Source organism: Rhizomucor pusillus (assembly GCF_041956525.1).
Source record: "Rhizomucor pusillus strain CBS 183.67 unplaced genomic scaffold VTP01scaffold_17, whole genome shotgun sequence".
Classification (NCBI taxonomy): domain Eukaryota; kingdom Fungi; phylum Mucoromycota; class Mucoromycetes; order Mucorales; family Lichtheimiaceae; genus Rhizomucor; species Rhizomucor pusillus.
Window position 1 is genome coordinate 431,853 of NW_027192159.1, and position 26,307 is coordinate 458,159.

At 45.3% G+C, this 26,307-nt stretch overlaps 11 protein-coding genes across 11 annotated transcripts; 7 read left to right on the forward strand and 4 right to left on the reverse strand.

Annotated features, from left to right (window-relative positions):
- Positions 1–577: 577 nt before the first annotated feature.
- VTP01DRAFT_3636 (uncharacterized protein) lies at positions 578–2,261 on the reverse strand (the record flags this gene model as incomplete). The annotated part of the gene is made up of 6 exons (XM_069382229.1): positions 578–1,395; positions 1,476–1,514; positions 1,572–1,677; positions 1,738–1,825; positions 1,893–2,041; positions 2,109–2,261. The coding sequence occupies 6 exons, from the start codon at positions 2,259–2,261 to the stop codon at positions 578–580; spliced, it is 1,353 nt and encodes a 450-aa protein (XP_069236378.1).
- Positions 2,262–2,998: 737 nt separating this feature from the next.
- VTP01DRAFT_3637 (uncharacterized protein) lies at positions 2,999–3,707 on the forward strand (the record flags this gene model as incomplete). The annotated part of the gene is made up of 3 exons (XM_069382230.1): positions 2,999–3,067; positions 3,134–3,231; positions 3,299–3,707. The coding sequence occupies 3 exons, from the start codon at positions 2,999–3,001 to the stop codon at positions 3,705–3,707; spliced, it is 576 nt and encodes a 191-aa protein (XP_069236379.1).
- A 133-nt stretch (positions 3,708–3,840) lies between these two features.
- On the reverse strand, positions 3,841–6,733 carry VTP01DRAFT_3638 (uncharacterized protein; the record flags this gene model as incomplete). Its single annotated transcript, XM_069382231.1, has 10 exons — positions 3,841–4,038; positions 4,096–4,345; positions 4,413–4,796; positions 4,855–5,227; positions 5,292–5,398; positions 5,461–5,520; positions 5,581–5,679; positions 5,744–5,961; positions 6,023–6,244; positions 6,323–6,733. The coding sequence occupies 10 exons, from the start codon at positions 6,731–6,733 to the stop codon at positions 3,841–3,843; spliced, it is 2,322 nt and encodes a 773-aa protein (XP_069236380.1).
- Positions 6,734–7,987: 1,254 nt separating this feature from the next.
- On the forward strand, positions 7,988–9,158 carry VTP01DRAFT_3639 (uncharacterized protein; the record flags this gene model as incomplete). Its single annotated transcript, XM_069382232.1, has 3 exons — positions 7,988–8,553; positions 8,616–9,003; positions 9,066–9,158. The coding sequence occupies 3 exons, from the start codon at positions 7,988–7,990 to the stop codon at positions 9,156–9,158; spliced, it is 1,047 nt and encodes a 348-aa protein (XP_069236381.1).
- Positions 9,159–9,258: 100 nt separating this feature from the next.
- VTP01DRAFT_3640 (uncharacterized protein) lies at positions 9,259–10,595 on the forward strand (the record flags this gene model as incomplete). The annotated part of the gene is made up of 5 exons (XM_069382234.1): positions 9,259–9,321; positions 9,457–9,854; positions 9,913–10,091; positions 10,156–10,289; positions 10,350–10,595. 5 exons carry the CDS (start codon positions 9,259–9,261, stop codon positions 10,593–10,595), a joined length of 1,020 nt encoding a protein of 339 aa, XP_069236382.1.
- Positions 10,596–11,118: 523 nt separating this feature from the next.
- VTP01DRAFT_3641 (uncharacterized protein) lies at positions 11,119–12,763 on the forward strand (the record flags this gene model as incomplete). Its single annotated transcript, XM_069382235.1, has 9 exons — positions 11,119–11,206; positions 11,303–11,313; positions 11,385–11,544; positions 11,613–11,762; positions 11,825–11,832; positions 11,903–12,034; positions 12,107–12,147; positions 12,211–12,359; positions 12,420–12,763. 9 exons carry the CDS (start codon positions 11,119–11,121, stop codon positions 12,761–12,763), a joined length of 1,083 nt encoding a protein of 360 aa, XP_069236383.1.
- Positions 12,764–12,920: 157 nt separating this feature from the next.
- VTP01DRAFT_3642 (uncharacterized protein) lies at positions 12,921–14,874 on the forward strand (the record flags this gene model as incomplete). The annotated part of the gene is made up of 6 exons (XM_069382236.1): positions 12,921–13,027; positions 13,091–13,374; positions 13,430–13,692; positions 13,765–14,015; positions 14,123–14,255; positions 14,335–14,874. 6 exons carry the CDS (start codon positions 12,921–12,923, stop codon positions 14,872–14,874), a joined length of 1,578 nt encoding a protein of 525 aa, XP_069236384.1.
- Positions 14,875–15,893: 1,019 nt separating this feature from the next.
- Positions 15,894–17,877, reverse strand: VTP01DRAFT_3643 (uncharacterized protein; the record flags this gene model as incomplete). The annotated part of the gene is made up of 7 exons (XM_069382237.1): positions 15,894–16,062; positions 16,132–16,492; positions 16,553–16,769; positions 16,821–17,327; positions 17,397–17,641; positions 17,701–17,782; positions 17,842–17,877. The coding sequence occupies 7 exons, from the start codon at positions 17,875–17,877 to the stop codon at positions 15,894–15,896; spliced, it is 1,617 nt and encodes a 538-aa protein (XP_069236385.1).
- Positions 17,878–19,495: 1,618 nt separating this feature from the next.
- VTP01DRAFT_3644 (uncharacterized protein) lies at positions 19,496–22,762 on the forward strand (the record flags this gene model as incomplete). The annotated part of the gene is made up of 9 exons (XM_069382238.1): positions 19,496–19,785; positions 19,858–20,078; positions 20,153–20,274; positions 20,337–21,408; positions 21,481–21,647; positions 21,702–21,920; positions 21,992–22,177; positions 22,241–22,390; positions 22,454–22,762. 9 exons carry the CDS (start codon positions 19,496–19,498, stop codon positions 22,760–22,762), a joined length of 2,736 nt encoding a protein of 911 aa, XP_069236386.1.
- Positions 22,763–23,616: 854 nt separating this feature from the next.
- VTP01DRAFT_3645 (uncharacterized protein) lies at positions 23,617–24,242 on the forward strand (the record flags this gene model as incomplete). Its single annotated transcript, XM_069382239.1, has 4 exons — positions 23,617–23,663; positions 23,720–23,732; positions 23,791–24,014; positions 24,083–24,242. 4 exons carry the CDS (start codon positions 23,617–23,619, stop codon positions 24,240–24,242), a joined length of 444 nt encoding a protein of 147 aa, XP_069236387.1.
- Positions 24,243–24,389: 147 nt separating this feature from the next.
- On the reverse strand, positions 24,390–25,187 carry VTP01DRAFT_3646 (mitochondrial 54S ribosomal protein uL13m; the record flags this gene model as incomplete). Its single annotated transcript, XM_069382240.1, has 4 exons — positions 24,390–24,688; positions 24,756–24,879; positions 24,935–25,101; positions 25,160–25,187. 4 exons carry the CDS (start codon positions 25,185–25,187, stop codon positions 24,390–24,392), a joined length of 618 nt encoding a protein of 205 aa, XP_069236388.1.
- Positions 25,188–26,307: the final 1,120 nt, after the last annotated feature.

The following is a 26,307-nucleotide window of genomic DNA, read 5'->3' on the forward strand; positions in this document are numbered from 1 at the left end:
GGCCGGCATGAATTTCATCAATTTTCGTGTCTCTGCCTACCCAGCGTCCTTCTCTCTCTCTTTTTCTTTTTCTTACCATGTTGCTAGCAGATAGGAGCAATTAACAAACGGATAGCCAGCAACGCCTTAAGGTTTATTTACCAGCAAGTAGGGGCTCTTTTCCTTAATCAGGCGATTCGTGCCCTTCTCAACCTCTGCAGCGACCATTCGCGACATGTGGAAAGGTGCACGTCGAGACAGCTGTATACGCGCAGCTGTTATTGCTGTTGCTGTCGAAGCGATTCCTGGCCGCAACAATGAGCGACGCAAGGTCGCACTAGTTTGCATTCGAGCAATGCCACGTATCATATTGGTTATTTTTTGCGGGCACACGGGGGAAAAAGGTTAGTGTCAACAGTCAGCCAGCGATCCCTGCAAACAGCGCTTTCTCTTTTTTTAAGTTTCCGGTTACTGTATACTTCTGTTTGCAAATCCCGGCACCTAGCAGTAATATATATAGCTGCTAGCTAGGAAACGCATGCAGAATTATCGACGAATGTAATGTCACAAGTGCATCGTATCAAAATCCAGTTAAATTTTATGAGGGCAGCAAACCACCGTGAATCCAACCATTTAAAAATGCTAGCGCTACATCTGGCTTGTCCTCCGGGACCAAGTGGCCAGCATCGTACACTCTCAAAAACGCAAACCTTCCATCGGGCGTGGCTCTCAGCTGGCCGGCACCCATCCAGTCCTTATCCTCGGCATTCACATAGTCGTCGTGGCCCGACCATGGCAGCTCGAGGGTCCACGCCTTGTTACCGATCCAGTTGCAAATATAGTCTGCATCGCCGGCGTATACAAACATCCGGACACCACTCTCCAGAAGCGATGGGATTCCCTTGACGTACGGCCGCATCCAGTCTCCCTCTTGCTGGAACATTCTGTTCATGCGCATATTGCAGCCCACGTAGTCAACCTGCTGGGTACCCAGGGCTTGCTTCAACTCGGGTTGATTGAGATACGCTTGCAAAATATCCACTTCGGCGTTGCAATCTACGCATGTTTTACGCACATCGTAAGGATCGAGTCCAAAACGCAGGTATGGCTGGAGATAGACAGAATCGCACTCCATCGTCGCTGCAGCGCAGCTTGGATGGTCTTGCTTATCGTAGCATTCCTGGATAAGCGATTGGCAAACTGGGAATCGTTCTTCCATGATATTGCACATTTCTTGAGAAAATACTGGACCGTACGTATTCTTGCATGCCATTTCAGTGTACTTTCCATACTGGACAAGCGGATCAACAAGACCATTGCCAATAATGAGACTTTGGATAGCGATGGGGTCATTGGTGCTGTCTTGGTTGCCTTGCATAATCCGGGTTGCAAGCGCAGGAATATAGTGGCCAGCATCTATGGTGATGAACACAAAAGAGGGTCGACAGTGTTAGTGAAACAAGCACATCACCGGCATAAAGTTTAGAAATACTCGCATGATTCGCCTGCAATGTGAAAATCGAGTGATCTGTACTCTGCAATCCAGTATTAGCACAATACATGAACTCGTATGCACAATGATGACTTTATACCTTGGAAGCGGTTGAAGAACAGTTGCAAAAACGCATAGGCATCCTCAGCTGCTGTTGCCGAGTCGTATACGGCTTCTGGTCCATATGAGTAGCCGACATTGATAGGCTAGAAGAAACGGACCATTGTTGGTGTACAAATATTCAAAAGAGAAGCATCTAGCTATACCTGATCCAGAAAAATGATGCTTGCATTGCTGTTCCAAGAATAAGGATTGTACTTTATATCCGTTCCTTCCCTGTTCATAAGGCAAGGTCTAGGTGTAAAAGTGACGAGGTAAAATTCGTGCAAAGATATTCCTCTCTCCGCTTCTGTACACCTACCCTAATTCGAGAAACAATCCAGTCATGGAAGAGCAACCGGGGCCTCCATTCAGCCATAATATCAGCGGATCATTCTTTGGGTCGTTTCTTGATTCAAAGAACCAAAAGAAGAAATGGTTGTCATTAGCGGTGTCGATGTATCCGCTGTACTGTTACGAGAATGTTGCTTAAATATGTAGAAGTCGTTAGAGCAGCGCTGCTGCTGCTGCAACTCACCTGCTTTACGTTCGGATCGCAGATAGCAGCTTCAGGCTCACTGAGACGTATCAAATGCTCTGAGAATGCTGGGTGAGATATCGAACTGAATGGTGGTCGACCAGCCACGAGCCGGGAGAATGTCAGATACAAGAGGAAAATGTATCCCAGCATCGTAAGGATCGTGGCAACAATCGTCTTGTCCAATTTATTTTTATTTTCTCTCTGCCTCTTTATACTCCACAATATTTTGAAATCGGCTGTAACGAGAAAACAAATGCAAAGGCTGTCAAACAATTAACAAACGGAGTTTTGGACTTGTCAATGTCTGCATATATACTATCCTCGCTTTTACAGCGGCATACCCGCAGAAGCCATGATTGTCATTACTAGGTGATTTAGCTCTCCATATTCCAGGAGTTTGTATATGTGAGAACCATTTCGCATCCTTATCCCTTTTCGCGGCTGCTGGTGTATATAGCGTCGATTGATCGTTTTCCTTCATTAGTGTTGTCACGAAGGCACTGTGACCCTTGGTCAGCATTCATGTATCATTATGCTGGAGAGTCTCGATGTTCATCTTTCCGCATGTAGTAAAGAAAGATATTGAATTTAAGTTATCTATTGCCTGATTGTGTTTGAATAAACCATTATTCTGGAACATTTTATTGTGAACCATTTTAAAATCATTGACGTTATGCTCTGGTATCTCGCCGTCCACTCGGTTTCTACAAAGAAGATACATTTATTGTCGTATATGCTACATTGATTTACCAATTCCTGTTTGTTTTCTATGTCGCAGCATTATTTTCGGTTTCTCCAAATAGCGACCCGCCAAAGTCTGTGTTGCACCAGCATGGAGTGGGAGCGCGGCCCGTCCCCCTTCCGCCAATATTGTCCTGTAGCTCATCATGTCCGCGTCCGCAAAGCAATTCAAGGCACTCGGCGATGACATTTGGAAGACCAAAGTTGACAAGATTGCAAGTGACCCATTGTGCCGTCACGTAAAAACACCAATGACTATGCTAACCTTTCATTAACGATAGAATGCTGAGCTATTCACTCTGACGTACGGATCGCTGGTGGTTCAGCTTGTTAAGGATTTCGAGGATTACAACGAAGTCAACAAACAACTCGATCGCATGTAATATATATGAAGCTTACACAATGCAGGATGAGAAACTGACAAATATGTATTATTTTTTCTAAAGAGGGTACAATATCGGGCAACGACTTATTGAAGACTTTCTTGCACGCTCAGGGATTGGACGATGCACCGACTTTCGAGACACGGCCGAAGCTATCAGCAAAGTTGGCTTCAAAATGTTTCTCAACATTACACCCACAGTGACCAACTGGTCCTCGGATTACAAGGAATTCTCGCTCGTTTTTGACGAGAACCCGTTAGCCGAATTTGTCGAGCTGCCAGACGACGCACTCGAAGGAGGATTGTGGTACTCGAATGTTTACTGCGGCGTACTGCGGGGTGCACTTGAAATGGTTCAGATGCAAGTTGAGGCATCGTTCGTCAGCGATATCCTTCAGGGAGACGAAAACACCGAGATACGTGTCAAATTAATCCGCTATCTCGAGGAGGAAGTACCCGCCGGCGAGGATTAATGCAGCCTACATTCTCTCCTTTTTATCAATTCTATCACACAATATTTGTACAGTTCAATACGTATATTCCCTTATACAAGTTTTACAGAAATGACAAACAAACGTACAAAGAACGAAAGAACAGTGTTGTCTTCTATTTACTTGTCTTCCTTTGTCTCACTTGATCTTCCAAAACGTTTCGCGCATACACCACAGCGTCGTAGATATCTTTTCTTCCGCACGTTACTGCATCTGTGACGAGATACATCGAGAGCTCTTTCTTTTCATTGATGTATATGACTTTGGTGCCATATTCCGTAAGAACGAGTTTTTGATGCGTGAAGAAGTTCACCTAGAAATCTCTACTTAGTGACACCGCCGTTTCATGCACTTTTGGGAGCTTCGTTACCTGAATGACATTGTTGCTGAGACGAAAGACGAGTGCTCGATCTGTGGCTATATACTTTGACAAAAAGATGGCATCCATGAGTGACTCGGGTCCAGCCGTATTTCGTGGAAGGGCATGCTTGTCTGACATGTGCTTTTTAAAGGAATCCATGATGTACATTTTCTTCTTGAGCTCCCGACTAAGATCTGCAGCATCTTTCTGCAAGACTTCCTTTGTCGGGCGTTCGCTGTGGGTGATGTATAAGTATGAACTGGCTCGGGAAAAGCTCGTTAATAAAATCGCATATCGTAAAAAAAGAACGGCGTCAATGTCCTTACTTTGGTTCCTTTGTTAACATTGTCGTAGAATCATTGAACAATGCTCCTTGCGTGCTATCTGTTAAAGTATATCCAAACCCGTATTTTGATGAAAAATCGACCCATTTCTCAAGGAAAATGTTTTCCATTGACCATTGGAAATCTTCAATTTGCTGACCGGGTTCTCCTTCCCAGTTTACGGCATCATCGAGAGCATCATTCAGAACTTGTCTCATGGTCTCAAGGACTGAAACTGGAGTAGGCAATCTGGGCGGTGTCCTCACTACTTCTTTTCCTAGAGATGGCTCATTCTCAAGTTCAGGTGTGGGTGTCCGAGGTCGAGGGTTATGCTCGTTGTGTTCACGCTTTCGAGGAGACGCTTCAGCGTGCTCGACAGAAGCAGGCCTACTAATTTTATTAGATCGCGCGCAGTCTCTAAAAAAGAATATGGAATTATGCATACCTTTTCCTATTAAATGCCGTGGGTGTTGTTGGGGACTCCGTTGGTTCAATAGCTGGCTTTGGAGAGTCTCGTAGTGGGAATTGGCTACGTGGATCGGGGATATCCTCTGACATGATCCTTAGTGGGCCAAGTGGGCGTCTATCAATGTAGCTTCTTTTTTCGTCAATGGCGTGTCGCATAGCCTGGGCAACACGGTTTGAAGATGGTGATGAAGATGATGATGAAGATAGGACTGGCTGCGGTGTCGCCGTTGAAGAAAAGATTTCGTGCTCGGATGGTTTATGATACAATGCAGAGCGAGGTATAAACTGAGGTATCGGATACTTTTGGAAAAATGGATGTGAGAGTATGGATGGTACAGAGGGTCGTTGTTCTGCAAATAACCACGCCATCAGACGCTGCAGTTGCAACTGTGAGACGCGACGAATCTTACTCACCTGGGGCATTTACAAGTATTTTTTCGATCAAGTCTTTCGCTTCATCTGAAATTTCAATGTTTGGTGGGAACTGATATGCACGTTCAGCGGAATTTTGTTGTATTGTTCTAACAAGAACAGTAAACATTTCAAGTCTTCAATGATTCCCAGCAGCGCATTCATTGTTTACCTGAAAATCTCGCTCATATCTTTCCTTTGGAATGGGTGTTTACCAACCAGCATCGTAAACCTAGATAAGCATCGTGTGAGCTACGACAGAACCTGTTATATTGTAAATCAATTTACTTACATGAGAACACCTATGGACCATATATCCACCTTGTGATCATGCCAGCTGTTTTTGCATAGGATCTCTGGTGCGATGTAGTTTGGAGTTCCACAAAAAGTCCTGCATTGTTCAATGGTTACCAGTGCTGAGAATAATTTCCACGTATGCACTAGAGAGAGCTCACCTCTTTCGGTCCTCTCGATTTACCAACAATGCAGATAATCCAAAATCGCCAATCTTGACGTCCATGTTTTTGTTCAAGAACACATTACTCAGTTTAATGTCTCGATGAATAACTCGATTGTCGTGCAAATAGCGGCATGCGTCCAAAAGTTGTATCAAGAAATAGCGCACTTCCATTTCTGAAACTCGCGATCGTTTTCTCACCATGTCGGCCAATGTCTACGAGGAACATATTTAAGGCCCAGTGATATTTTCATCTGTTATGTGTGCATATATTTACCCCGTTCTCGCAAAGCTCTACAATCAGATAGACGTTCTTGTCATCTTCAAAGCAGCTGTAAAACTTTACAATACTGTCATGGTTCAAGCTACGGTGGATGTTGATCTCAGCAAAGAGTTGTTGGCGGGTCCTTCTATCCTGCAAAATAGCTTTGGTAATCACTTTGGCCGCGAAGAATTCGCCCTTGGTGTTCTTCACTCTGTAGCACTTTGCATAGCCTCCCTGGTAACAGCGTAGTTTTCGATAAACGACTATCCAAAGAATTCTACCTACTGCTTTTAGCATATATATATATATTACCTCGCCTAGATATTCCAACTTCGTGTAGTACTCTTTGCAATCTTTGTGAAGTATAATCTTTGGTACATCTGAATCTTCAACAACGGCGTGGCGTCGCGATCGTCTTTGTCCTATTCGCTGTTCATTCTGGTTCTGATAATGTGGTTGAGGCCGCTGCTGCTGTTGCTGCTGCTTCACGATGGCCAGGCGTGGATTGGATTTTCCTTGTGTTGGCGCGAGCGGCACTCTCTGTCTGTTTGCCAGTGGTTCTCTCAATGGTTGGCGAGGATTGTCTGCTGCGAGGCGTTTGGGTATTACGACGTGCAGATCACCGAGAGCACGTTTGTTTTCAGCATTGGGATCAAGTGTAGGTCGCCGGTTGGTTCCGGTATACTGAGGTTGCAGACCCGCGTTTCCTCGAGGAAGAACCATGCTGGGCAGGGCAAGCAAAAATAATGTGGGTCTTCCTTGAAGAAGAAGGGATAAGAAAAGGAGAAAAAAAGTTGAATGAATTGCTTTTTGATAAAGCAGCGGCTGTTTGTCCCCGCGAATTTCATTCAGGGACGCGGCTCCGCTCGTTCATTGTTTCAACGAGCAAACGACGAATGTATAATATAATAAAGCATGCTATTAATCAATCACCCGAGTACATTGTCCATGACTAGATAACGAATGGCTTTTATTGGCTGGTGCTTGCATCAGGAACCCTTGAAGACCTACGCAAATATTTTGAAATCAACCAATGTAAAGACAGTCGTTGATACTGCCGCTGAACTGCATTCCATGTTGAGAAGAATTACGGCAGACTAGAGCATGTGTAACATCTTACTGCTTTTTAACAATGCTGATAGGGTTTCTCGATGTCCATTGTTGACTTTCGGAACAGCCTCAGATGCATCGTATACATGATTTTATCTCCAGCCAAGTCATCGATATAACCAGTAGATGAAATATTCTTGCTGTTCAAATACAAATACCAATATCAGAGACCTAAAACGCCCAGCACTGCATGAACCCAGACCCATCTTTTCTGCCGCCAAAAACTATCCACGTCTCACAATGCGCTTTTCCTCTTTTCCTCCTAGACAGTGATCTTCTTAATGCATATTATAGCTACAGGACCGAAATTTCGTACATGCAGCGTGAGTTATACATAATCACGTATCAATTTCTGATAGAAGACGAAGTACTTAACTGTCCTATGCAATCACGTTTTACAGAAGAACGAAGTTGGGAGCAATTATAGTCTATTGCTATTGGATGCGAGATCCTGCATTGAAAATATTGTGATGCAGGAGACGATCATAGCAATGTGAAGTAAGACGATATCCTCTCCACAAGGATGATAGCGGAGGATGGCAGTCAGGGGTTATGCATTGATGCATATCACGATGGTGGTGCGTTAAGTGTCTCTATAGTTGATACTTGTCGTAAAGCATAGGCTACATAATCCTTTGTTAACGAATGATGGAAGAACGGATAGTCGTAGCGAGTTTCCTTAGTTTCCTTCAAGGATAAGCGTTCCATATTAGCAAAAAGTATCTAAAGCTGATTATTCGTCACGTCATCTTACTGGAGCAGTTAGCATTGCAACAATGTAGACAGGCGCCGACCTATGACTGGGGCCGTTCGCTTTACCATTTTATCATACTTCGCCTCCTTCCTTCCTTCTCTGCAAAACCGAGCATGATCCGGAAATCACGGCTGTACGAAGCGTTGCTTACGTGCGCAGTGTTCTTTTGGATCAGCGTATCTTGTTACAGCCAGTTGTCAGATGAAGCTCTGCGAAAGGTGGCTGCCATGTCAACCCAGGTAAATGAGCTTTCTGTATCGGGCGACCTATTATCACCACTGCTTGTCCCACGAGCCGCGGGCACCCCAGAAAACGAACGTGTTCGAGACTATATCATCAATTACTTTAACGACCTCAACTGGAACGTTGAGGTTGACAGTTTCACGGACGAGACACCGTTTGGACCTAAACAATTTTCAAACATCATCGTTACCAAAGATACGAATGCCACGGATCATTTGGTTCTAGCAGCTCACTTTGACTCGAAATACTTTGAAAACTTTGAATTCATTGGAGCAACCGATTCGGCTGTGCCGTGCGCGATACTTATGAGCCTAGCTAAGCATCTAGATCCTATCCTAGCCACGCACTCTGGAGATACGTCACTGCAGCTCATCTTCTTTGACGGTGAAGAAGCATTTGTGCAATGGTCAGATACCGATTCCACTTATGGTGCAAGGTAGGCTTTATTGTTTTTATTTTTTCATCTATCAGCACGTGGGACAAACAATCGATTGTCAGGCATTTAGCAACCAAGTGGTCACAGACACCGTATCAGTCCAGAGTCTCCAAGACTGTAAAAAGCCAAACAATGCTGGATAGAATTCAAGTGCTGGTGCTGCTGGATCTGCTGGGCACTCCCAACCCACGGATACCAAACTACTACAGATCGACAAGTGGCCTGTTTACTGCCATCACAGATCTTGAGCAACGACTTTTCAGCTTGTCACTCCTCGAGACGAAATCCACAAAGACTGTGTCAGGCTTGCAGCCGATATTCGATCCATACTCTGCCATGAACTTTAAAGGCAACGCAGTTTCGGATGATCATGTTCCGTTCAGGAGACGAGGCGTCAGAATTCTACATATTATCCCCGCACCTTTTCCGTACGTCTGGCACAGTGAACTGGTAAACATGAGTTGATTTATATGTACACTGTTCTAGGGTGAGACTAATATATCTTTGTGCAGGACAACGCCGACTGCATTGACCCGGCGCAAGTTCGCAACTTGGCAATTCTTTTCCGGGCTTTTGTCCTGGAATATCTTAACTTGGAGCCTTAGTAGCATGTATATACACTCTTTCCAGAAAGTAATTTCGTCTCCCAATGAAAATTGAAATTCGCATTTCCAAAAGAATAGATTTCGCGCACTGACAAATCAGATGTCGCATATCCAGGAGGCTTTGTCGCACAAAGCCTGGCATCTCGAGAAGTATATAAAGTACGTAAGGGTTTCAGCTTTTCTTTCCCTTCTTTCTACTATTTTACACTCTCAAAGTACCACACCACACACATTTCAAAATGGATAACCAATTTTTCTATGAAGACGGGCAAGGCAACGTCGTTGATGAATATGGCAGGCCCGAACCATGGACTATCTTGTGGACGAGGAGACGTATGCTCTTGAAACAGTGAGCTCGCACACGCAGTGTTTGTGCAATATGCCTCGTGTGAGCGACCGTGAGCCCGCTGCTATGCGGACTGATGAACCAAAGGACGCAGATGCTCATATGAGAGAAGCTACTGTCAAGCGAGAGTACGCACTCTACGCAGACCAGGATAAAGTGTGGTTTTTTGAACTGATGTTTGAGAAGAATCTGAGCGCATCAGCCGCTGCGCATCAGCTGGGAATCCATGTTCGTACGGCGCAGAGGTGGGTCACACAACATGAAAAGGACCCTGACAGCATCAGTAAAAAGCGTAGAAAGAAGGGCCGCCCGCGTATTCTCACTGCGGAGCATCAGAAGGTCATCTTAGAGTATGTTGATGAGAACCCTTCAGTTGTGCTGGAACAGCTAATGGAGCGGCTGCTTCAGCAGTTTGAGGGACTTGAGGTCTCGAAGAGCACTCTATGAATTCGTGAGGACGCAGTGCAACCTGACACTGAAAAAAGCCTGGTTCCAATCTGTGGACAGGAACAGCGAGGCCAAGATCCAAGAGCGCCTTGACTGGGTCCGCAAATGGGAGACTACACATGGACTTTGGGAAAAACTGTGTCTTCCTTGATGAGTCTGCCTTCCATGTTAATATGAAGCGCAGCATGGCCTGGTCAAAAAAAGGCGCATCTGCAATGGTCACAGCCCCCAAAACACGAGTCAAGACAACCACGATCTTGGGCGCTATCTCTGCCTTAGGTCTAATTAAATGCAGTCCAAGACTTCCACAGCCGCCGGCCAAGAAAAGAAACGAGGAGGTCATGCTGATCTTACAAGCACAGGAACTGTGACAGGACATTAACCTAAGTTTCCTGAAGGCTACAATGGACGAGATGGATAAATATCCACACATGAAGGGCCATTATCTGGTATTGGATAATGGCCCTATCCACAAATCTGAGGATATTCAAAAGTACATTAAGTCTCGGAAATATCGCTATGCTTATCTTCCATCATATTCACCTGAGCTCAATCCCATCGAGCAGTTCTGGTCAGTCGTTAAGAGCAAAGTTAAACGGAACAGGCTTTTGGAGAAAAGAGACACTGATGACCAGAATTACTGAAGCATCTAATAGCTTAAGGTTGAGCGATTTTAAGATTTTGTCTCTCATTCCCATAAGTGCTTAGATAAATGTCGTAACAGAGAGCAGCTCTGATATGCTTCTCACCACGAAGTTGACAGATTTCCAAGTGGGGAGGTCACGGGCCGCGACAAGACCTCCTGGATATGCGACATCTGATTTGTTAGTGCGCGAAATCTATTTTTTTGGAAATGCGAAATTCACACTTGCGAGAATGCGACATCAATTTTCATTGGGAGACGAAATTACTTTCTGGAGGGAGTGTATATATATATATATACACATCCGCCACCTACTACAACTAGAATTTTGAGCATGTTTTATATCCGTATTTATATCTGCATGCTTGTCTCTCCCATCGTCGCTACTTGAGTGGTGGACAAGTTGTTTGCTTCTTCAATGCGACACAAGACTCATGAAACCCCGCTCTGCAGAGAGCACAGAAAGATGTTGTGGCTCGGGCGTCGTGTCCGAACTGTGTCCCTTCTTCTTCCTCATCAACTTCATGAGTGCTCAGCGTACACCTGTCACCGTTCCCTGCAAGTATAAGACCGGCAAGGTGCTTGGCAACGGCACATATGCCACTGTAAAAGGTACAACTGCAAAAGCCTTTTTCCTTCCTCGTCTCCCCCTTCCGAGATCACTAACAGGACATGGGCTTTTACCCGCGCGCACGACCTGCTTATTAGAGGCACTGCATGTAAGTAATCCGCGGCTACACTCGTGTGAAAGCGAAGATAAGGATGAAACCTAACAATACGCGAATGTTAGATCGAAAGCAACAAGTTCTATGCCGTCAAGATCATCAACAAAAAGCTTATGGAGGGCCGAGAACACATGATTCGCAATGAAATCAACATTCTGCGTAAAATATCTCAGGGCCACAAGAATATCCTGAGTCTCGTCGACTACTTTGAGACCTTGAATAACCGTAGGTTCTGGCGATAATCTCAATTGAAAAAAAGAGGAAGAGACAATTGAAGATGAAGGTGTCGTTAGTGTACCTGGTCACGGACTTGGCTCTAGGCGGCGAACTTTTCGATCGGATTTGGCAAAAAGGCAGCTACTTTGAACGGGACGCTGCCCACATTATTCGCACTGTCTGCGACGCAGCTGCTTATCTGCATGATAACGGCATTGTTCATCGAGGTAATTAAAGAAAATAACACGGAGTAACAAACACAATGTAAAAAGGCTTATACATTTCATAGATTTAAAGGTACATAACTAGAGAAAAGATCCATTTTTTCTTCGACATTGCATTGATATCCTTGTCCATCATCCAACAGCCCGAGAATCTGCTTTTCAGGACGCCAGATGAAGATTCTGATCTACTGATTGCCGACTTTGGGTTATCCCGCATTATCGATACTGACAAATTTCACGTGCTGACCACTACATGTGGCACCCCCGGCTACATGGTAACGATCAAATATCTGCAGACTTCAAGGAGTTTGTGTTCTTTTGCTAACAACGAATAACGGTATTGCTAGGCACCCGAGATTTTCAAAAAGACCGGACACGGAAAACCAGTGTATGTAAACCCAACATAATGATACACCCAAGCACACGCTGATCTTTAACAAAATTATGACAGTGATATGTGGGCCATTGGTGTTATTACGTACTTTTTGCTCTGTGGTTACACTCCATTTGAACGCGACAACAACATCGACGAGATGAACGCTATTATACACGCTGACTATACCTTTGATGAACAATATTGGACTGGTATCAGTGAACAAGGTAAACAATGTTGTTGAATCTATTTGTTGCATTGTATGCATCCTCATACACCCCTTTCAGCAAAGGATTTCATTCGACGCTGCTTGACTATTGATCCTGCGAAGCGGATGACTGCTCACGAAGCATTAGAGCACCCATGGCTCACATCCGAACATACCCAGCCAACCTCACCAACGGACGAGGCCCAGGATCTGCTTCCAAGCGTCCGTGGCAACTTCAATGCTCGTCGGACATTCAAGAAAGCCGTCGATCTCGTCCGCCTGTCATATCATCTTGGACACAAACACTCAGTATCCATGGGCGCTGGTGAAGATGCTCAAAACAAACTGTCAGAAGAGGTGACCCCCGTGAATGAGAGCACCGATCAGGTCTTGAAGAAACCCGAGGAGGACATGGAAGAATAAAAGCATGTCAATTCTCCTCAGTAAAAAAGTCATTTTTTTGCTGTTGCATCATACGAACCCATGTTTTACAACTTTGTTGTAACCTCCCTGTCGCTGCATCTGTATTTTTCATTCCTTGCTTTCTTGTTATTATTTCACTTTGGTCTCGTTTATTCCAATGGCTTCTAGAGCAAGCGCAGCGCTGAAATCGCGTGTCCGACGCCCCCAGTACTGGGACAAGGTCGTCAAGGCCGAGGACACCATCCATCTGTTTAAACCGGGACAGTAAGCAGCTAGACAATGCGTGTGCATTTAAGGGAGGAAATACATGCTGACAGCACAAAAAAGATATATGGGATGGTCCGGATTCACAGGCGTTGGTTATCCAAAAATGATCCCTACAGCGCTTGCCGACCACGTTGAAAAAAACAATCTGCAAGGCAAGCTAAAATTCAACCTCTTTGTGGGCGCTTCCACCGGAGCAGAGACAGAGGACCGATGGGCTTCTCTCGATATGATTGATCGCAGATATCCACACCAAGTCGGTAGAAATATCAAGAAAGGAATCAACCAAGGTCGCATCCGGTTTGCAGACAAGCATCTATCCATGTTTCCACAGGACCTTATCTACGGTAAATCATATAACTTTTTCATTTTTAAGCTCGAATGTTTAGCATGCTTTTCTAGGGTTTTACACAAAGGATAAGCCGGACAATGATAAGCTGGATATTGTAATTGTGGAAGCTACAGCCGTAACCGAGGAAGGGCACGTAGTCCCAGGCGCATCTGTCGGCGCCACACCTGAACTGCTGCAAATGGCGGACAAAATCATCATTGAAGTCAACACAAGCATCCCTTCCTTTGAAGGATTGCATGATATCACAATGTGCCGCAATCCGCCTAGTCGTCTGCCCTATCTTATCCTAGGTCCTGAGGATAGGATTGGCACGGTAAAGTATAAGCTGAACTCTCCAATCTTATCACCTAAATATTTTGCTCACAACAAGGGTACAATAAAATAGGCTGCAGTCCCTATCGATCCGGACAAGGTCATCGCTGTCGTAGAAAGCGTCCATCCTGACAACACAGGTCCCAACACACCCCCGGATGCGACGTCGGAGGCTATTGCTGGACATCTTATTGACTTTCTTTCGCACGAGGTTAGCAAGGGACGTTTGCCGAAGAACTTGTTGCCTATCCAATCCGGTATCGGCAATATCGCCAATGCCGTAGTCGGTGGACTCGCTCAAGGCCCATTCAACGATGTTACAGTGTATGCCTCTCCGACTTTATACAGTTAGTAGCTGCTGCTGCTGCTACTACTGTTGTTGCCCGCTGCAAAAGAGTCAACAAACTTATTCAGCCTTTAATTCCTTTTAGGTTCACTGAAGTGTTGCAAGACACATTCTTGGACTTTTTCGAATCCGAAAAGCTAAAGTATGCAAGCGCCACGTCCATCCGATTTTCACCCAATGGGTTCAAGCGTTTCTACGATAACTGGGAGTATTATCGAGTGCGTAAATCATCTGCTATGTCGTGGCCTTCCCTTACGCTGTTGTATCGCTCACCATTTTTCTCTCTCTTTCTCCTAGACAATGCTTGTCCTTCGTTCTCAACAAGTGAGCAACTCACCGGAGGTGATCCGGCGCTTGGGCTGCATTGCAATGAATACGCCTGTCGAAGTCGATATCTACGCCCACGCTAACTCGACGCTTGTGTGCGGATCTGCCATGCTCAACGGTCTTGGAGGCTCGGCGGATTTCTTGCGCAACGGCAAACTCAGTATCATGCATACACCCTCCGTTCGTCCCTCAAAGACTGACCCCACCGGTGTGTCTTGCATTGTCCCCTTTGTTACTCATGTCGATCAGACCGAGCATGATCTGGATGTCATTGTGACCGAGCAAGGTCTAGCTGATCTTCGAGGCCTCTGCCCTCGAGACCGCGCGCAGGTGGTGATTGACAAGTGCGCCCATCCAGATTACAAGCCTATCCTGCAGGATTACCTGGATTCTGCAACCAAGAAATGCCTGGCTGGTGGCAGAGGACACGAACCTCACGATCTAGAACGGTGTTTCCGTATGCATACCAACTTGATGTCAAAGGGCACCATGAAAATCGATTCTTGGTAGATATAGAAGAAAGAAAAGGAAGGGGAAATACAACTAAAAAAGATGAAGTTCTTGATACAACTAAAAAAGATAAAGTTCTTGGGCCTCAAACAGTTGTGGGAGGGAGTACATGAATGGAAAATAAGAACCAGTGTATACTTGTTACAACAGGTGCTTTAGCGGTCGCTGCGCTCGTTCCCTGTAACCGAAAAGGTTTTAGTGAAATGCGCATTAAATGATAACCTCGCTTGCCCTTCATAAACCTCCATTATCCGGCGGTTTTGCGTCCGCTTCGCTACTGCAAGTAGAGCACCATCGAATTCCCGGTTTATTCAGGTCGGCGCTCGCGGGAATACACCTTTGAGCCGTCATATTTCTCCGTTCTATTTGATATCTTCATTCATCAACGACCTAGTGGAACGGATTAAATTTCCTGGTTATACTGCACGAAGCATCATTCGGTCTCTTGAAGGATACAAAAGCTTAGTTCACCAAAATCAACTCTATGCTAGATCAAAGTGCGAGCTGATTTAGCGGTCCCCTTGTAGCGTCTGTCTTGACCCCTGGTGCAATTGCTTAACAATATTTGCTTTTGCATTATCTTGCTTATTATTCACGATGTGTGCTTCAAGATCTAATGCCCAATATCGAACACTCAGTTCTGACCAATTGGACTCTTTTAGCCCAGCTGTATTACATCATGCGAACCGGGGCAGCTATTCCACCACAGGCCGCCTTCGGACGTAAGTCCTGATTTTCTTGAAGCACACCCCCACCACCAGTCAAACGGTGAGTTTCCTGTGCGCTTGTATATGACAAAAATACTTAGTATACCATTATATGTTAGGTGCGTGAGAGGTCCCCGGTAAATTCCCGGAATGCTTTTTTCGTAAGTAAATGTATCATTGCTCAGTTGGATACAGTGTGCTAAAGGTCTTTTGTTTCTCCGATAACCTCCCTTCCTCGTTTCTTTTCGGTGCATCTTTGCTCCTGATAATTCAGCTTTGTCAATTCTTTTATATTATAAAGATACAGCTATACTACTTTGCAACATTGCGGCGTCGACTTGCACGGCGGTTGTTTCTTCCTCGACCTCCTCCTTCTCCTATTCCTCCACGACTGTTGCGACCGACAATGTCGACAGAAATTTCTCCAAATGTTTCCAAATTAAGTTTCTTCTCCTCTTGATGCTTCCTGCGATAGTCAGCGCTGCATGGACCGGAACCGTCAGTGAAAAAGAACATCAAAACCGGAGTTCGTCGAGTGTGAACTACTGACCTTGACTTTTTAGCTTCAGCGCGTTCCTTGGCATCGCAAGAAATGTCATCAAAGAAACTCTTGGACTTGTCGTAATAAACATCCGCCTCGGGAATAACAATTGCTTCGTCCAAGCTTGTGCTCTCTCTTCTTGCTTCTGCTCCTGCTCCTGCTCCTGCTCCTGCTCCCTCAGTTTCGTCGGATTTCTTTGCTAAGCTGCGCATGATTTGCTCCTTGTCAAACTTGGCATTCGCAGAGGCAAAGTCAAAATCCTGCTCAGGTACCACAGAGGCACCGTTTGTTTGCGAACGTCGACGACTTTTTCTTGTGCTTTGAGAGCGGCTGCTTGACTTGGTGGGATGCTGATGCGACATTCGCTTTTCTATGTACAGCAGTTTCGGCTTAGAAATGGGCCTCCAGAAACACGTAAAGTTGAGCTTACCTCGATTGTTCTTGCTGTTAGCGCGGTCCTTTCCAATTCCAAGCTCGCTCACTGACTTTGCCAATTTCTCGACCGACATTGCCATTGTATCCGTGCCTGTAATCTCTGCTGGTTTCTCGGTTTTTACTATTTCTGCAGACGCGACGGGCGTGTCTTTCAAGTCAGGTTTCGGCGTGGCTGACTGTGGAGTTTCTTTCTCATCAACGACGATAGTAGTCTGTCCCCCAGATTAAATTTTCGTTCAGAACATGGTATATATATCCCTTACCTTATCAGGAGCAGGTGGTTTTTCAGGTACAGTATTGGGTGGATACAAAGTCCCCGTGGATTCAGTTGTAGCTGCTTTTTTTGCCGTGGAAGGCGAAGGCATCGACATTGGCGGGATATTCTGAGTTACGTTAGGTGCACCAAGTGCCTCTGGTTTCGAGACCTGTTCCCCAGATGTTGGCATCTGCATAGCAGACTCTGCTTGCGGTTGCGGCTGCTGCTGATGCTGCGTCGTATGAAACGCTTGACCATTGATGCCGCTGTGTGGAGGGAGCTGTGGCTGCTGCTGCTGCTGTGGATAATAACCGTTGTGGCCAATCATGTGCGGCATTGAAGGCGGCTGCTGACGATACGGATCAGAGCCATATGGGTAGTTTATCACCGGAAAAGGCATTGGCTGATGTAAATGGTCTGGTCCTTGATGCTGAGACTGCGGAGGCATCATGCCAGCCGATTGATGCGGAAACGGGTACCCGCCGTAGGTTTGGTCGCTGAACATAGGGGTCATCTAATACGCACAAGCAATCAGCTTTTTGAAAACAACTTTAAATCGGCTCAAAAAAGGAAAAGACATTACGTGGTTTGGAAAGGACAGGTATCCATTGTTGACATAACTTGATGGGATCTGGGGCAAAGAGGATTGCTGTTGTTGCTGTTGCCGTTGCTGCTGCTGCTGCCTTTTTTGCGGCGGTGGAGCCTCAAACACTTGAAGATCCTTCACGTCCGAACCACGAAAAACTACGCACTTGAATACATTGTCAGAAGGCGGTATCTCCTCGGCTGGATTACCGCCCCTGCGCCCTTCTGTGCCGAAAGATACCACTGGAAGAAGAGGAGCAAGTTAGGAATACTTGACACGATACTGGTTCTGCAAGCGTTACCTTGCTCTAAAGCTATCGTGCTGTTTTGAGCGTCAATGTCATGCAAAAAGCCGACGTAACGGATATCGCTTTTCGACACGAGCTTCGCGGAAATCACGACCATGAGTTGTCTGGCATGGACGAGTTTGTGTGTAAACTTACCGAGATTTTCGAGCCAATGTAGCTCGAGCCACTCATAGTTGTCTCGCGCAGTTGGTGTATATAAGTGGGGAGTTGAGCCAGTAATATAGGGGAGGGGGGCAAGAGGGAGCAGTGAAGAGAAAGGTCTGGAAAAGAGGCTCGAGGTTACGTCCCACTTGTTTGGTCTATATCCGTCGTGTACCACAAGGAACGGGGGAAAATGCGTCACGTAGCAGCAGTGCAGGCGCCCTTGGCTTGATGCAAACCACCTCTAAGATTGATACTGCCCTGTATTTACAGACAATGGAGTATCTTGATTCTTTCGAGGAAAATAGTCGACTAAATATCTCGTAGGGTCTAACAACAATCTTGTTATTCTTTGTTCCTTTGTCGTTTATGCAAAGCCGTTTTTCCTGGACAAAAAGGCTGGGTGCTGACGACAGTTGTCTGCAGATTCGGGCAATTCAAAAAATGCATGCATAATTTGGCAGGCTCTGTTCGGTTCCGGAGCAGCAACGAAGCCTCCAAGGATCCGTGGGGGGAGGATAACAAGTATTATCCAGTGACGATTCCACCCTGGAAAGGGTCGCGGTAAATACCCAACGTAAGGCAGCCAATTGGAGATCAAAGGAAGTTTTAGGGGATAGCAGGAATTCTCTGCCTATCCTATTAGCTATGTGGACGGTATTCACTACTTTAACGTCTGAGGCAGCCAAAGATGAAGTTTCGATCAATTTACGACATTATTCTGTCGATTTGTGGCTATCTCATCCTATTACTTGAGCAGTAGCTACGGAATAACGATTACAAAGATAAGCTTACACAGAATATGTCAAGTTGAAAATGTACGAAGACACTATGTCTTCTGATGGTAAAAGTGACAACTCATATTATTCACCCTGTCCTGTTTGCTGGAAAGACTAGTAAATATTTACAGTAGACGCAGACGGGGGAACATCGAGGTCCATCAGAAACTGTGAATTTAGTGAGCTGATCCAAGGCACGAATTTTTATCAACAATCCGTACATATAGCTTGCACCTTGACACTCTGGAGTAATGTAGGTAACATTGGCGTCGAGGATGTTACGAAACGTGGCTCACATTGGGATGGCTGGACGCCAAAATTGGTAGTAGCACTGTAGCAGAATATGACGCCTTTTTGTACTGCATCACAGGATCCCATGGGCAGAGGAGACCCCAATTTGGTCAAGACCATTCTGCATAATCAAGGGAAAAAGAACCGATCCTCCATTTTTCTCTCTCCACTACAATGGTCGGCTGCGTTTGAGCTCGAAGCATCTCTACAGTTGTCTGGTAGCGATCACCCCTCATTACCACGCGCAAGCTACAGGGATATGAACACATGTGTCGTAGGAGACAGTTTATGAACGGCCTTCTCCGTAGTACCCGAAATAAGCAGTGTATTCATCCCCTGCAGCGATAAGAAGGAGAGGCTTTAAAATCCAAGTTGACTGGTTTTAACCATTCTCTTTTGCCTTTGCAGATCCAAAGTTTTTTGCCCCTAACTTTTTTCCCTTTCTCTCCCCTCACTCTTTCAACTTGTTTCTCTTTTGACTCTAAAACATTTAATTTCTTCACTGCCATACCTTCTTGTCCACTCTCTGTCTCTTTTCCTTTTTTCCTTCCTTCCTTCCTTCCTTCCTTCCTCCCACAATGGATACAAAGGAAAAGCAGCAGCACCCGCACCAGCAAAAGCAGCTACCGAATTCGTTCTTTGACGGTGGATTGTACAGCAACGTCCATCCTTTGCACGACTCCAGCTCCTTTCGTCGGCACTCGCCCTCGCTTCCGTCCTCCGATAGCTGTGCAACCAGCATGTCACAAACGTCAGAGTCACGACGTAATTCAAACGACGGCCTGGACACCAAGGAAGACGACAAGGAGGAGTCCGGCCTCTGTTCAGTCTTTGATAAACTCAACACTGACAATTTTGAAGAACGGAGGTATGCAACCAATTGACGCCATTCGCTCACTTTCTGTTCGATATTTGCTTATACGCACTTTTTTGCTTGCAGAAATTCTTCACCCGGTGCCAAACAAGATGATGATTATGTTAAACCATGTCACCGTTCAATGAGTGTGGATGTTGGATCAATGCAGCGCAAACTTCCCTTGTCCGCATCTTCCTCTTGCTCGACAAGGCATGGTGGTAACTCCTTGGCCGACAGCGCCGCCGCCGGTGCCAATAATATCCACGATCTGTTGTCCAGGAGCTTGCTATTCGACAACAAGTCAGGTGAAGTATTTTGGGGAGAAGAGGATCATGACCATGTTGTTAAAGTTTTAATATGTTTGCCATTTGGATACCAGATTTATCATCATTCCCTGCTACCCCGCAACCTCCAAGAAATGATCCATATCTGCGCAGATACGCTGGTTCCACTGAGAAGCTATCCTCTCTTGCAAGCAAGGATAAAGGGTACAATGGACTGGTAAGCTGTCTTTGGTTCGTTTGACTGAGGAAATTATCGCTTAGTTATGCATCAATCATTAGTTTCCTTCTTCGTCTGCACTCGATTTGCCAAGTTCGCTTCGACGTAGCCCTGCTCGCCACAACAAGAGTGTAGAATCCCTGAGAAGTGAATCCTGGGCTCAGTACCTGGAGAATGCAGAGGGATCGTTCTCCGCAGATGATTCCCTCCCTGAAGCACGTGCTCAGGCCGCTTTTATTGGGCAGCAAAGACGTTTCTCGTACAATTGGCCAGACATGGGAAATGGCAAATACAACCATTTGCCGGCCAGTATGAAATTCAAAAGTGGAAACAGCAGGTTAACGACGTCGCATTCTTACTCGGATCTGCATGATGCTGCACTGCGCTCGTATTATGCCGGTTCTGCCCATCAACAACAACAGAGACAGCAACAACAATCGCAGCCGCAGTATCAACAACAGCAACATATGACGGCGGGATCCATGCACGATGCGATGTTTGCTGCTGCTGCTGCCGCTGCCGCTGATAACTTGGAAATTTCTTGTCCACAATACCAACAACATGGATTCTGCGTTTTGGATAGCCAGTGTCCCTATTCTCACAATGCTGCCTTATCTCAGCCGCCGCTAATGGATCACAGTACCACTGCTGCCGCTGCTGCTGCCGCCGCTGCCGCTGGCGGGTTGCCTCCTCCACATCCGCTAGGTTTACCTGCGCTGCCATTATACTCTTCGCTGTACCAGCAATACGCCATGCTGAATAATTTGACACCGAATGCATCGCCTGCATTTAGTATGAAAGCAGCTGCGGCGGCCGCTGCGCTTTTAAGTGCCAACCTCGCACCCGGCCAACGCCTTCCCACTGATATCCGGCCCACCGGCAGCGGTAACAACAACAGCGGCAGTGCCAACGGCAGTCGAAGGACTAGCCAGGCAACCGTTCCTACAGCGCCAAACGACGAAGCAAGCAAATTTGCAGGCGCAAGATTAGAAGAATTCCGGGGCAAAATATATGACCTATGCAAAGACCAAAATGGGTGCCGATTCTTACAAAAGAAGCTTGAAGAGCCGAACCGACAGCAACTAGAACTGATTTTCGAAGAAGTACAACCACATTTTGTTGAGCTCATGACAGGTATAAAGAAGAACTATACAGTTGCACGAAAGAAAGGAGAGCAAATTTTTTTCTAACGCAGGGAGAGCTTAGAACCCTTTGGCAACTATTTATGCCAGAAATTAATTGAACATTGCGACGATGCACAGCGCGATATTCTCGTTGACACTGTAGCCCCTGATCTTTTAAGAATCTCCTTAAACATGCATGGCACGCGTGCAGTCCAGAGATTCATAGAGTTTCTGTCAACACCACAGCAGGTATGGGGATCCTAAAAACGGAATTATCAAGGTATGCGACTGACATGATTCTAGATCCACACAGTGACGATCGCTCTGAAACCTAACGTCGTGACACTTATCAAAGACTTGAACGGAAACCATGTTATTCAAAAATGTCTGCATCGCTTATCAGCGGAACACAAGCAGTTCATTTACAATGCCGTCAGTGAGCACTGTATCCAGGTCGCTACCCATCGTCATGGCTGCTGTGTCCTGCAGCGCTGCATAGACTATGCATCCGAAGCACAGAAGGTAAAGAATCATTATCGCAAGACGGGTTGCTGCGCATGTAATGTACAGACATTTACTTGTTACTTTTACAGGATCAGCTGGTCAAGGTCATTACTTGGCACGCACTGCCACTTGTGCAGGATCCGTTTGGTAACTATGTGGTGCAATATGTTTTGGACCTTGGAGATATCCACTATACCGATACCCTCGTGCGATGCTTTTTGGAACATGTCTGTGACCTGAGCGTACAGAAATTCAGCTCCAACGTCATTGAAAAGGTACATACAAGTTCGCTGTCTACCCATAGCAGGACGTTTCCAGGCTGACAATCCTCTCCTCAGTGCATTAGAGTAGCTGAGCCTGAAACAAGGCGATTGCTTGTAGCCGAGCTCATGAACGAAGCCAGCATTGAAAAGCTCTTGAGAGACTCATTTGCCAATTATGTTATCCAAACATGTCTTGAATACGCCGATCAAGACCAACGTTTCGAGGTAGGTACACTCAGCAGTTGTCGCCTATATCTCTTAACTGATTACATTAATTTTTCCCGTCAGCTTGTCGAAGCTATCCGACCATTACTACCGTCTATTAGAAGCACGCCCTGTGGAAAGCGAATTCACAGCAAGATTCAGCGAGAGCAACAACCTAACCGCGCGCAACAGCAAGAGCCGCAGCAACAGCACCACCAAATGCAGCATCCTCCTCGTCTCAGACAGCAGCAAAGTCTCGGCTCGCTAAGACTTTCCAGTAACGCAGGTGCATTTGGAAATACAAGCAGCAGCTCGATGTATTCAAATGGCGCAAACTCACTTGCATTTGGCTTGCCATTGATTGGCAACAACACATTCTATCCGTATCCGTGATAATATTTCCTTCTCCTGTTGCATCTTTTTGTCTGTGTGTCAATCTTGTAAAAAGCATCTGTCTTTTTCTCCTTTTTCCCTTGTTTTGCTCCAGATGATCTATAGCACCCCATTTTTTATTCTTCTCTCCTCTTCTCATTGCCTCTCTTATTTCTTTTCACTTTTTGACTTGTTGTTGTCTTTCTCACCATTATCACATTTAAAATGAATGAAAATTATTCTGTACACTCACTTTTACATCGGTATCACCATTTTCTCCTTGCAGTCAAGACAGAAAGTCTTTACAATAAATTTTCCACCGTGGATAATGCTTATTAATTTTTGAAAGCAACGAAAAGTCATGGTGCTCAGCAAATATTATATTTTAGACTGGTCACTTTCGAGTGGCAGTAGCAAGCAATTCATTCACAGCGAGGAACAAACACCTTGAATAAAATATCGAAACTGTACACGGGCGTTCGCTGCCTTCGTTGCTGTATCTCGCACGAAGGCTACATAAATTTATATTTTGATCCATCAGGATGATATTAAATGTCATGATGGATTAGATGGATTAGGCAACAGTAGCACAAGACACGAACGTAATGCCCTCACACAGTTTCCTTATTGCCAATCAACTACATTATCTACTGCTCTTAAGTTCTTTATATTCATCCATGTATTATCTCCTTTGTAATTTAATTTTGATTCTTTCTATATGTATATTGTATAAAGATGACACCAATAACACCCTTCGAGATATTTGTCAATCAAAGTCGTTTGAAATGCCGCATCACGGACCTTTGGGCAATTGAAACAGCGTCACGTTCAATGGCTTGGTGTTCATCCTACGGCGGTTCGTCTTGTGCACAAAAATGTCAGATTACGAGGATAACGGGTACGAAGAGGATTATGCGTATGGGTAAGTTTTGCCAAGATCAGACTGTAAAAACCTACCATTGACACGATTCCGTAAAGCTACGCACAACAGGTAAAAACCGTAACGTCTGTCATTGTTGTTGATGCATTTCAACTGACCGCTTGCAAAGGATTACGATGAGCAAATCGGAGAGCAGGGATTCGAGAATCAAGAGGAACAAGACATGGAAGTGGAAGAAGGAGTTGCTATTCTAGACGAGAGAACGGCGGCGAACGATGCTACTGCGAATGGCGTAGAATTGACGCCAATAGAAAAAAAGGACAGGACCACGACACCTTATATGACAAAGTATGAACGTGCAAGAGTACTCGGTACCCGTGCGTTGCAAATTAGGTATAATAAGAAACGAGAAGGAGGAAAACATGAGACATGTTCATTTTAAATTATATCTGCTTGTGTAGTTTAAATGCACCAGTGATGGTACAATTGGACGGCGAATCCGACCCTCTCGTTATCGCAATGAAGGAACTGAAAGAGAAAAAGATCCCACTCATCATCCGACGATTCTTACCCGATAATACCTATGAGGATTGGCACGTCAACGAACTCTTATCCGAATAATATAATGAACTCATTGTACAGCATTTCTTTCATGACACTAAAAACAGAATTATACGAACAAAAAGGGCGTGGTCTGTGTTTATTTTTCTATTGTCGTACTAAATGCAGAGATGGTAATCTGAGGAATATGCATGTCCGTTGGTGCTTTTATTTGTTCTGCTCCAAGCCATGGCGTTTGATTATGTTTTCCTTGTAAGGATGGTCTTCGCCCTCAAAAATATACAGTCGATCGAGACGAACGTTACGTAACCGGTTTTTAGGCAGCATACCCGACACTGCTTTGCGAATGGCTGCCGTGCAATCTTTTGCCTTGAGCTCATTGTACGTTATTTCTTTGAGTCCACCGGGATAGCCAGTGTGATGACGGTAGAGTTTCTGTTGTGCCTTGTTGCCGGATACCAAGACATCCTTCGCATTCACAACAACAACGTAATCGCCGCAATCAGCTAATAATCATTGATTGCAAGCGTTAATAAGGCCGCTGCTGTTCCTTTAACGAAGCTAACTACTTACACGCAGGATCATAAATCGGCTTATGTTTACCCATTAGTGTCGTTGCAATTCCGGTTGCCATACGACCTAGCGTTCTTTGACGTGCATCAACAAGGTGCCATACTCGAGCGTACGCTAATGCAGTCTATATTTTACATATTAATACGATCTAAAGCCAGACTACCTTCAGCTTTTCTTACATTCCCAATAGCCTGTGACATGACCCAGCTGTTTAGAAAAAGAAAAGGCAATCTGCAGTTCCGTACTCTCCGAAATCGTGACTTGCGGGGTAAGAAGGGTACCACTGGGACAACACAAACGCAGTCAGTGTTCGGACACGCGCATAAATCATACACGCTGGAAGCTGCTGCATGACAAATCGTTAGAGTTAGATAGTGTCTTGTTTGTTTTCAAGGTAACAGTACAATATGTTCTATGCTTAGGAAATGTCATTCGAATGTTGACCTTCAAAAAGTGGCTTCCGGGGAGAAGAAACTGGACAATGAGCCGGCCATACTGTGCTTCTTCCCTTTTTCTTACTTGGAATGTCCTCACTACCAATGCTCACTTTACTTCTCGCGAAGAATTGAAGAACTACCGTCAGCAATACGCTGAAAGCACCGGATTTGCTATCGTCATTTCCAACAGCGGGAGATACCTTCAGGAATAATAACTGGCAACAACTGGCTGCTGAGACACGAAAAGTTAAGCGTAATCCTATGCGCTGTGGCTGCACCAATATCATCAAGTGCAAGCTACTTGGGGATCGTTTGATGGTCGATCACGTCGTTGGCGTGCACGACTATCCATCGGCCGACACTAGCAATCTGTTCTTTCACTAGCAACGTACTCTTGTTAGCAATGTTAAAAGGCGGTGCTTGATCGTATGGTCATGGCTAATGCTTGGCCAATTGATTACAGACGCCTTTAGAAGTAGCGGCAGAGAATTGCGATCATACCAAAGGACATCAGCAACCGGAAGAAAGTTCTCGCAACAGCTGAAGGAGAGGCCCGGTAACATGACCAAATTAGCCTAAGACTTGGAAAGCAAGGGTATCTTATCCGATACCAATATAATATTGAACGCCGTCTTCTTGAGCTTTTCTTTTGCCACCTGAAGAGCGCGAAAGTTTACGGTGTCTTCCTTGTCGACGCTACCTACAAGAGTGAATATGGTGTCTATTGGTAATGTCGGCATCGATGCTCATGTGATTTCTGCAGTTGCTGGCACATGGATATCGAACGAAGCGACGGGGAATTATACCTGGGTGGCAAAGTAATTGCATGACAACGTATACGCTTCGGTGAATGCCACGCCAGCCTTGATCACGATGGATAATTCGATTGCTGAATGAGGTGCTTTTTCGAAAGTCTTTCCTATAAGCATTCAATTATTCTGCACTGAGATATCAGACAGTTTAAAAAGGGACAAAACAAGAGTTCTGTGAGATTGGACGTATGTATTGTGTTAATATCATCTTTGCTAGACCATGTTCTACTCTTCTTTTGTAGCTTTACTGCTGTCTCATGGATAAATGATATATGCCTAATTCGATGAGAGGATAAGTGTTAA